Source organism: Maniola hyperantus, chromosome 15, assembly GCF_902806685.2.
Source record: "Maniola hyperantus chromosome 15, iAphHyp1.2, whole genome shotgun sequence".
Lineage (NCBI taxonomy): Eukaryota > Metazoa > Arthropoda > Insecta > Lepidoptera > Nymphalidae > Maniola > Maniola hyperantus.
The window spans coordinates 9,432,625-9,444,217 of record NC_048550.1 but is presented as its reverse complement, the minus strand read 5'-3'; the positions used below and the strand labels follow the sequence as shown (position 1 = coordinate 9,444,217).

The following is an 11,593-nucleotide window of genomic DNA, read 5'->3' as shown; positions in this document are numbered from 1 at the left end:
AAGTAATACACTGGAAATGAAAGTTTCTCTGCGTATTGCCCTCAAGACTGGGAGGAACGTGTGTTTGGATCATGGTGGCTTTGGGAGATAACATACCTGTTAAAGGTTACCATAAAGGTGTAAAAAATCTTACGTCAAATTATAGTCTATTTTTTTAAATTTTTCTTCGGAATAGTATTAGAAATCACATCATGCATTGCCAGACAGATTGTTGTTTTTAAAAACCATTCATGTGAAACCGACCAGAGGTATGGTAAAAATGCTATTGTAAGAGGAATGAATTTTTATATGCTCCACAGCACAGGTGGCTGTTGGACCCGGAGTGAGCTGGAATTTGGACTGATTAAAATAATTATCCAAATTGTTATGTATTTTTAATTTAATACTCTCTATCTTGGAAAATTATAAATTTTGCTAGTTTTTGTAACACGGTTTACTATCTATCTAGTTTAAATAAAACACCAAATAAATCAAATACCAAAATATTTATTTTTCACGTAATTTAAAATGAGAATTAGTCTTCATTTATATATGTACGTCTTACTGGCTGCACTGCATTGCACTCATATGAGTCATACTACACTCCTTGGTTCTAACTTTTAGCAACCCAATTTTAAAAAAACTATTTTAAATTTCGTTTAAATACCACAGATATGTCCAGATTTGCAACTAGCATGGCCCCTTCAGTCCCTCTCGCTCAAGCAGATTTTCTTACTTGTGAAATGTCATTCCTTCTACACTTCACGTTGTTTGTCAAATACTCACGTACAAATACATTTTGACAAACAAAAAAAAAGTGGCCACGGTGATAAGGACAAAACAATCATTTTGTCACGTTCTAACAAGAGCTTAAATGCATTTAGCTATCTCGCTCTAACAGTAAGTGTCACAATAGGGCTACTTCTAACGGTCCTTATTCTGAGTTAAATACACACCCTTGGTGAACAATGTGATCTTCGTAGAAGTTAATCTTTTTTTAGGGCGCATTATCGGAAACGTTCTCGCAAGGTGAAACTTAGTAGGTAACGTTCGTTCGTTCAAAAAAGTTTTATTTTAACGGCGCGTAGAGGTTACACAGTTCACTAATGTTTTTTTAAATTTTCGGGCTTTTTAAAAATTTACTTTTTTTTTTGAATTGAAAAAAAAACAAGACCGTTAGTCTTGTTTTTTTAAAGTTCTCAAATTACAAGTATGGCTGCCACCCGTGGAAGAGCCGGCACAGGTTGGCGGGGTCCGTGGCCTGGTGTACGAGGCGCGCCACGTGGCCCTGCACGGACACGCCGCCCGCCGCGCCGCCCTCCGCGCCGCACAGCTTACATCGCACCGCGAGCACGGCGCGCGCCGCCAGCCCGCCCGCTCCGTCGCCTTCAGCCCCGCTCGCTTTGGTGACGCTTGCCGCTGCGCCTTTTGCTGCTTTGCCACCGAGCGCGAGTTTACCTAAACCAGAAACAAAAACCCCATTTGTAAGTTGAAGTGGCAGTTTGTGGCATGCTTGTACAGTACTCGCCACGAAGATTGCAAATCAAACTAGAAAGAGATTTAAGCTTAGTAGAGCGTTGTCTCTGTCACTCATATTTGTGTGACGTTTTTTCGGTCTCAACGACAGACAACGCTCTACGAAACCGTTATCTCTTTCTAAAGTTCGATGAGCAATATTCCCTCCGATGGCCGTTCAAGCCGAAAAGTCCTTCTCGTCTCCGAGTGGAGACCGCATACTAGTAAGCGTAGCGGCTAAAGATAGGGTGTGGTGGCGCTCACTAAGGGAAGGCCTATAGGCATGAGAATAATAGAGCGCATTTAAATTATCCATGAAGTGGTGACAGACATTGTCGGTCTCCTACTCGGGGGCTCGGGAGTTCGGTCCTGGACACGAATTTCTAACTTTTCAGAGTTATGTGCTTTTCTAGCAATTAAGCGTCCCTTTCCTTCACAGTGAAGGAAATCATCGTGAGGAAACCTGCCTGCCCGAGAGTTCTATCATCATCATCATCATCATCAACCAATAGACGTCCACTGCTGGACATAGGTCTCTTGTAGGGACTTCCACACGCCACGGTCTTGCGCCACCTGGATCTAGTGTGGGGTCTTCCAACGCAACCCGTTGAGCTATGTCGGTTACTCCAGTTCTCCTACGGATCTCCTCATTCCTGATTTGATCATGTAGAGAAACTCCAAGCATAGCTCTCTCCATCACTTCTACATAATCAGGATGGATTAAAAAGTGATAAGTCTGTTGATTGATAGTCTTGGACAGTGTGGGCTATGGCCCGAGCTCTTCTCTTTCAGACTTGTGCTCAGTAGAGCGCCGGTGATGGGTGATGATGATGATGATGGGTGATAATAAATGAGTTTGTTGTGGGCTCTTCTCAGACCTGGGCGCGTTTGGAACCCTCGTAGCTTTAGTTTTAAGTTCGCGTAAAAATTATCACCACTATATCATCATCTTACAAAATATGCAAACCAACTATTAAAAAGCGTATTTTACCTAGTTTGAATAAACGTTTTGACTATGACTTTGACTTTTAATTTTGATCTTACTTCGCGCATTGGTGGCTTTCGCTTTGGTGGAGGTGGACACTATCCACAGGTACAGAGGGTCGCACAGCAAAACTTCCAAAATTGTAAGCAAGGTCTCCTGATTGTCGCGAAGCAACTGTAAAGTTTTCTCACAGCACCTAAATACAGAACAAAATAGGATTTCAAAAAGGTTCCCAAAAATAGGTTTTTAGATGACAGTCTTTTAAGTACTCCTAAGTCGTCCTTCCTAACTCTAAGTTAAACTGTACTTTAATGAACCACGTAACGTGCACAATCTCAGTAATGCTTGCAATATTATGTATAACATGTAATTCCTCGTTTTATAATTTAATCCAGCGTAATGTTAAGAGTACAATATGAGATGATGTCATATCATTCTAGTATCAAAATTAACCGAAGATAATATTATTATTAGTTAGGTAAAATTTTAACATAGCTTTTCATATAATTGGGATGTTTTAGTATAATGTAGTGTATAATGACGGCGTAGTGGCAAGCGGACGTCTCGCGAGCGGAGATGTCGTGGCAATAATAATACTCTACTTAGGTAGATATTTATTACTAGCTGATGCCCGCGACTTCGTCCGCGTGGAATAAGGTTTTTTAGAAATGCAGGGAGCTGTGATTTGCCGGGATAACAAGTAGCCTATGTCACTCTCCAGGTCTTTATCTATACCCATGCAAAAAATCACGTCAATCCGTTGCACCGTTGCGACGTGACGACATGACGTACACACTTTCGCATTTATAATAAGGGTACTGATAAGTGGTGTCTGAAATAGCCTAGTGGTTACGTCTGCCTTCCAGTCGGGGCCCGGGGGTACAATCCAGGGCTCGCTGACATATCTCCAACTTTTCGGCGGTATGTGCGTTTAAACTAAATTAAATATCATTTGCTCTAACAGTGAAGGAAAACATCGCGAGGAAACCTGCATGCCTGAGAGTTTTTTTAAAATTCAGATACAAGTTAGCCCTTGACTGCAATCTCACCCGGTGGTAAGTGATGATGCAGTCTAAGATGGAAGCGGGCTAACCTGGAAGGGGTATAACAGTTTTTATTATAGCCTTTTGGTTTCTACACAGCATTGTATCGGAACGCTCAATCGCTTGGCGGCACGGCTCCATAAATAAAAGAAACTATGACAGAAATGCTAAACAGTTTAATTATAATTTTAAAGAAGGGGACAAGATTATGTTTTTGAAAGATAATGTTTGGTTGCCAGCTATATTGTAAGCGCACATAGTTCTCCAAGATCCTTCATAATAAAGGATGATAAAGATAATTATATGAGAAGAAATACATCTCAACTAAAACCGTTTATCAAAGAAAGTGTAATTTTAGAAGAACAAACATTACAAGATTTGTCACCAGACAAATTATTGACCAAATTGGAGAACTATGAACGTCCCAAAAGACTCATAAGGCCCCCTAACTATTTGCAGTATTATGATACTTCATCGTAATTAATAATTATGAATTTTAGGTTTTAGGATTGTATTTGTAAGGAGAAAGATGTAGCATACTATCATAGAATAGTATCTGTGGTCGGGACTCGCTCTATGGGCTTGAGAGTCGGGAGTACTTACTAAAAATGTGGAATTGTTAAAAGTAACTAAATAAAATACAATATTGTGAGAATGTCTCTTTTATTTGTTTAAATAGTTACATGTAATTAATAAGTGTGATACAAATTGATACAGATATGTGTCTCCAAATTTCAGTGGGCCGGTCATTATCTGCTTTTGGGTTTTCAGCATACTTTCTGAAAAATTCTGCAGCAATGACAAGGGCATCAAATCTTCTTGTGTTGTACAGCTTGTGCAACACTGCCACGGGCAAATCTGGGCTTGTATTTAACAGCTTGCCTGATTGCTGCTGACATATTGATCTCTCTGTCAGTCATAACCATCAAACAGGCGTCATGGTACTTAGGAGGAACATCTAGAGCAGCCATTAAATCACTAAGATCTTTATCTGTTAGGGACAAAATCTTGGCAACTTGAGAAGTTTTAGCCTCGTTAGCTTCAGCCATTTTTGATTGTCGCAATAAATAAATAAATTTAAATCTTGAATTTAAATTTTGCACTCGAAGACCTAAAACGAGTAATATTATACTACAATTATTTAGCTCGAAACAGCAAACACCATTTTAAAACGACTTCGTAGTTCGTATACACCACCGGTATTCACACTACCTCTACACAGTAAACAGTTCGTATTTAACTCAGGTCTCAGACTAATTCATGTTGATTCGGCTGAGGTATTTAACATCGTACAAGGGGAAAGCCCGTAGATAGAGTAATACTCAATTTACGGGAAAGCCCCTGTTTGCCTCTGTTTATGCCAACGTACCTTCCAACTCCTTTGGTTTATGCACACATTGCTTATGAGATATATTTTTTTAAACTGGTTTTACGGCTCTGGGTTCTAGCTTATTTGAGCCAAAGATAATATAACCACTACCACACTACACCACTACGTTGAGCTCAGACTAAGAATCAAAAAACTTGTCAGACGCGTATACCCGAAAGGGACAAAACAACCAAAGAAATAATACTTACGTATGAAAGGTTATGTTTCATAATAGTTTGCCTTCGCTACAACTTTTACACAGCAATGCACCATAAATGGCTTCTACACACCTTCAAACTTCAATACCCTAAATTTAAAACAGAAAACTAAAGAAAAACTCGTAATATTCGCAATAAATTACTATCACAGAGGTTTGTTGGGCACAAACTACAACGTGCCCAACAAAAAAAGCTAAACTATGACAAAGACAAAAAACTGTGTTTATATCTCTATCACTCTTCAGAGCTTTTCACGCCTAGCTTGTTCTAACAAGGTATTATTATACCTGAAGCTTGTTAGAGCAAGTCAAATTTTAATGCCAAATCTACCCTTGATTCGGATTCACGCTAATGAACGTGTCGGCAAAGTAACGTGTACCTCGCTTATTTTGGCCATTAGCGTAAGAGCCGGCACATGCCAGACCCTCCTCATTTTATAAAAGCTGAACGTTCATAGAGTAAAGTAATACACTGGAAATGAAAGTTTCTCTGCGTATTGCCCTCAAGACTGGGAGGAACGTGTGTTTGGATCATGGTGGCTTTGGGAGATAACATACCTGTTAAAGGTTACCATAAAGGTGTAAAAAATCTTACGTCAAATTATAGTCTATTTTTTTAAATTTTTCTTCGGAATAGTATTAGAAATCACATCATGCATTGCCAGACAGATTGTTGTTTTTAAAAACCATTCATGTGAAACCGACCAGAGGTATGGTAAAAATGCTATTGTAAGAGGAATGAATTTTATATGCTCCACAGCACAGGTGGCTGTTGGACCCGGAGTGAGCTGGAATTTGGACTGATTAAAATAATTATCCAAATTGTTATGTATTTTTAATTTAATACTCTCTATCTTGGAAAATTATAAATTTTGCTAGTTTTTGTAACACGGTTTACTATCTATCTAGTTTAAATAAAACACCAAATAAATCAAATACCAAAATATTTATTTTTCACGTAATTTAAAATGAGAATTAGTCTTCATTTATATATGTACGTCTTACTGGCTGCACTGCATTGCACTCATATGAGTCATACTACACTCCTTGGTTCTAACTTTTAGCAACCCAATTTAAAAAAACTATTTTAAATTTCGTTTAAATACCACAGATATGTCCAGATTTGCAACTAGCATGGCCCCTTCAGTCCCTCTCGCTCAAGCAGATTTTCTTACTTGTGAAATGTCATTCCTTCTACACTTCACGTTGTTTGTCAAATACTCACGTACAAATACATTTTGACAAACAAAAAAAAAGTGGCCACGGTGATAAGGACAAAACAATCATTTTGTCACGTTCTAACAAGAGCTTAAATGCATTTAGCTATCTCGCTCTAACAGTAAGTGTCACAATAGGGCTACTTCTAACGGTCCTTATTCTGAGTTAAATACACACCCTTGGTGAACAATGTGATCTTCGTAGAAGTTAATCTTTTTTTAGGGCGCATTATCGGAAACGTTCTCGCAAGGTGAAACTTAGTAGGTAACGTTCGTTCGTTCAAAAAAGTTTTATTTTAACGGCGCGTAGAGGTTACACAGTTCACTAATGTTTTTTTAAATTTTCGGGCTTTTTTAAAAATTTACTTTTTTTTTTGAATTGAAAAAAAAACAAGACCGTTAGTCTTGTTTTTTTAAAGTTCTCAAATTACAAGTATGGCTGCCACCCGTGGAAGAGCCAGCACAGGTTGGCGGGGTCCGTGGCCTGGTGTACGAGGCGCGCCACGTGGCCCTGCACGGACACGCCGCCCGCCGCGCCGCCCTCCGCGCCGCACAGCTTACATCGCACCGCGAGCACGGCGCGCGCCGCCAGCCCGCCCGCTCCGTCGCCTTCAGCCCCGCTCGCTTTGGTGACGCTTGCCGCTGCGCCTTTTGCTGCTTTGCCACCGAGCGCGAGTTTACCTAAACCAGAAACAAAACCCCATTTGTAAGTTGAAGTGGCAGTTTGTGGCATGCTTGTACAGTACTCGCCACGAAGATTGCAAATCAAACTAGAAAGAGATTTAAGCTTAGTAGAGCGTTGTCTCTGTCACTCATATTTGTGTGACGTTTTTTCGGTCTCAACGACAGACAACGCTCTACGAAACCGTTATCTCTTTCTAAAGTTCGATGAGCAATATTCCCTCCGATGGCCGTTCAAGCCGAAAAGTCCTTCTCGTCTCCGAGTGGAGACCGCATACTAGTAAGCGTAGCGGCTAAAGATAGGGTGTGGTGGCGCTCACTAAGGGAAGGCCTATAGGCATGAGAATAATAGAGCGCATTTAAATTATCCATGAAGTGGTGACAGACATTGTCGGTCTCCTACTCGGGGGCTCGGGAGTTCGGTCCTGGACACGAATTTCTAACTTTTCAGAGTTATGTGCTTTTCTAGCAATTAAGCGTCCCTTTCCTTCACAGTGAAGGAAATCATCGTGAGGAAACCTGCCTGCCCGAGAGTTCTATCATCATCATCATCATCATCAACCAATAGACGTCCACTGCTGGACATAGGTCTCTTGTAGGGACTTCCACACGCCACGGTCTTGCGCCGCCTGGATCTAGTGTGGGGTCTTCCAACGCAACCCGTTGAGCTATGTCGGTTACTCCAGTTCTCCTACGGATCTCCTCATTCCTGATTTGATCATGTAGAGAAACTCCAAGCATAGCTCTCTCCATCACTTCTACATAATCAGGATGGATTAAAAGTGATAAGTCTGTTGATTGATAGTCTTGGACAGTGTGGGCTATGGCCCGAGCTCTTCTCTTTCAGACTTGTGCTCAGTAGAGCGCCGGTGATGGGTGATGATGATGATGATGGGTGATAATAAATGAGTTTGTTGTGGGCTCTTCTCAGACCTGGGCGCGTTTGGAACCCTCGTAGCTTTAGTTTTAAGTTCGCGTAAAAATTATCACCACTATATCATCATCTTACAAAATATGCAAACCAACTATTAAAAAGCGTATTTTACCTAGTTTGAATAAACGTTTTGACTATGACTTTGACTTTTAATTTTGATCTTACTTCGCGCATTGGTGGCTTTCGCTTTGGTGGAGGTGGACACTATCCACAGGTACAGAGGGTCGCACAGCAAAACTTCCAAAATTGTAAGCAAGGTCTCCTGATTGTCGCGAAGCAACTGTAAAGTTTTCTCACAGCACCTAAATACAGAACAAAATAGGATTTCAAAAAGGTTCCCAAAAATAGGTTTTTAGATGACAGTCTTTTAAGTACTCCTAAGTCGTCCTTCCTAACTCTAAGTTAAACTGTACTTTAATGAACCACGTAACGTGCACAATCTCAGTAATGCTTGCAATATTATGTATAACATGTAATTCCTCGTTTTATAATTTAATCCAGCGTAATGTTAAGAGTACAATATGAGATGATGTCATATCATTCTAGTATCAAAATTAACCGAAGATAATATTATTATTAGTTAGGTAAAATTTTAACATAGCTTTTCATATAATTGGGATGTTTTAGTATAATGTAGTGTATAATGACGGCGTAGTGGCAAGCGGACGTCTCGCGAGCGGAGATGTCGTGGCAATAATAATACTCTACTTAGGTAGATATTTATTACTAGCTGATGCCCGCGACTTCGTCCGCGTGGAATAAGGTTTTTTAGAAATGCAGGGAGCTGTGATTTGCCGGGATAACAAGTAGCCTATGTCACTCTCCAGGTCTTTATCTATACCCATGCAAAAAATCACGTCAATCCGTTGCACCGTTGCGACGTGACGACATGACGTACACACTTTCGCATTTATAATAAGGGTACTGATAAGTGGTGTCTGAAATAGCCTAGTGGTTACGTCTGCCTTCCAGTCGGGGCCCGGGGGTACAATCCAGGGCTCGCTGACATATCTCCAACTTTTCGGCGGTATGTGCGTTTAAACTAAATTAAATATCATTTGCTCTAACAGTGAAGGAAAACATCGCGAGGAAACCTGCATGCCTGAGAGTTTTTTTAAAATTCAGATACAAGTTAGCCCTTGACTGCAATCTCACCCGGTGGTAAGTGATGATGCAGTCTAAGATGGAAGCGGGCTAACCTGGAAGGGGTATAACAGTTTTTATTATAGCCTTTTGGTTTCTACACAGCATTGTATCGGAACGCTCAATCGCTTGGCGGCACGGCTCCATAAATAAAAGAAACTATGACAGAAATGCTAAACAGTTTAATTATAATTTTAAAGAAGGGGACAAGATTATGTTTTTGAAAGATAATGTTTGGTTGCCAGCTATATTGTAAGCGCACATAGTTCTCCAAGATCCTTCATAATAAAGGATGATAAAGATAATTATATGAGAAGAAATACATCTCAACTAAAACCGTTTATCAAAGAAAGTGTAATTTTAGAAGAACAAACATTACAAGATTTGTCACCAGACAAATTATTGACCAAATTGGAGAACTATGAACGTCCCAAAAGACTCATAAGGCCCCCTAACTATTTGCAGTATTATGATACTTCATCGTAATTAATAATTATGAATTTTAGGTTTTAGGATTGTATTTGTAAGGAGAAAGATGTAGCATACTATCATAGAATAGTATCTGTGGTCGGGACTCGCTCTATGGGCTTGAGAGTCGGGAGTACTTACTAAAAATGTGGAATTGTTAAAAGTAACTAAATAAAATACAATATTGTGAGAATGTCTCTTTTATTTGTTTAAATAGTTACATGTAATTAATAAGTGTGATACAAATTGATACAGATATGTGTCTCCAAATTTCAGTGGGCCGGTCATTATCTGCTTTTGGGTTTTCAGCATACTTTCTGAAAAATTCTGCAGCAATGACAAGGGCATCAAATCTTCTTGTGTTGTACAGCTTGTGCAACACTGCCACGGGCAAATCTGGGCTTGTATTTAACAGCTTGCCTGATTGCTGCTGACATATTGATCTCTCTGTCAGTCATAACCATCAAACAGGCGTCATGGTACTTAGGAGGAACATCTAGAGCAGCCATTAAATCACTAAGATCTTTATCTGTTAGGGACAAAATCTTGGCAACTTGAGACGTTTTAGCCTCGTTAGCTTCAGCCATTTTTGATTGTCGCAATAAATAAATAAATTTAAATCTTGAATTTAAATTTTGCACTCGAAGACCTAAAACGAGTAATATTATACTACAATTATTTAGCTCGAAACAGCAAACACCATTTTAAAACGACTTCGTAGTTCGTATACACCACCGGTATTCACACTACCTCTACACAGTAAACAGTTCGTATTTAACTCAGGTCTCAGACTAATTCATGTTGATTCGGCTGAGGTATTTAACATCGTACAAGGGGAAAGCCCGTAGATAGAGTAATACTCAATTTACGGGAAAGCCCCTGTTTGCCTCTGTTTATGCCAACGTACCTTCCAACTCCTTTGGTTTATGCACACATTGCTTATGAGATATATTTTTTTAAACTGGTTTTACGGCTCTGGGTTCTAGCTTATTTGAGCCAAAGATAATATAACCACTACCACACTACACCACTACGTTGAGCTCAGACTAAGAATCAAAAAACTTGTCAGACGCGTATACCCGAAAGGGACAAAACAACCAAAGAAATAATACTTACGTATGAAAGGTTATGTTTCATAATAGTTTGCCTTCGCTACAACTTTTACACAGCAATGCACCATAAATGGCTTCTACACACCTTCAAACTTCAATACCCTAAATTTAAAACAGAAAACTAAAGAAAAACTCGTAATATTCGCAATAAATTACTATCACAGAGGTTTGTTGGGCACAAACTACAACGTGCCCAACAAAAAAAGCTAAACTATGACAAAGACAAAAAACTGTGTTTATATCTCTATCACTCTTCAGAGCTTTTCACGCCTAGCTTGTTCTAACAAGGTATTATTATACCTGAAGCTTGTTAGAGCAAGTCAAATTTTAATGCCAAATCTACCCTTGATTCGGATTCACGCTAATGAACGTGTCGGCAAAGTAACGTGTACCTCGCTTATTTTGGCCATTAGCGTAAGAGCCGGCACATGCCAGACCCTCCTCATTTTATAAAAGCTGAACGTTCATAGAGTAAAGTAATACACTGGAAATGAAAGTTTCTCTGCGTATTGCCCTCAAGACTGGGAGGAACGTGTGTTTGGATCATGGTGGCTTTGGGAGATAACATACCTGTTAAAGGTTACCATAAAGGTGTAAAAAATCTTACGTCAAATTATAGTCTATTTTTTTAAATTTTTCTTCGGAATAGTATTAGAAATCACATCATGCATTGCCAGACAGATTGTTGTTTTTAAAAACCATTCATGTGAAACCGACCAGAGGTATGGTAAAAATGCTATTGTAAGAGGAATGAATTTTTATATGCTCCACAGCACAGGTGGCTGTTGGACCCGGAGTGAGCTGGAATTTGGACTGATTAAAATAATTATCCAAATTGTTATGTATTTTTAATTTAATACTCTCTATCTTGGAAAATTATAAATTTTGCTAGTTTTTGTAACACGGTTTACTATCTATCTAGTTTAAATA

At 39.4% G+C, this 11,593-nt stretch overlaps 1 protein-coding gene across 1 annotated transcript; it reads right to left on the bottom strand.

Moving 5' to 3' along the window:
- Window positions 1-470: 470 nt before the first annotated feature.
- LOC117989230 (serine/threonine-protein kinase ATM-like) lies at window positions 471-11,571 on the bottom strand. Its single transcript, XM_069503321.1, has 6 exons — window positions 11,234-11,571; window positions 10,668-10,765; window positions 8,106-8,242; window positions 6,887-7,006; window positions 2,539-2,675; window positions 471-1,437 (listed from the first exon to the last, which is right to left on the bottom strand). Coding segments are annotated over exons 4-6 (393 nt in total). The 5' UTR covers window positions 6,889-7,006; window positions 8,106-8,242; window positions 10,668-10,765; window positions 11,234-11,571; the 3' UTR covers window positions 471-1,183.
- Between the last annotated feature and the right edge of the window lie 22 nt (window positions 11,572-11,593).

Coding starts and splice junctions, on each gene's coding strand:
- LOC117989230 (XM_069503321.1), bottom strand. Junction 1,438..2,538: donor GAAAGCCACCAATGCGCGAA/GTAAGATCAAAA, acceptor TTTCTGGTTTAG/GTAAACTCGCGCTCGGTGGC.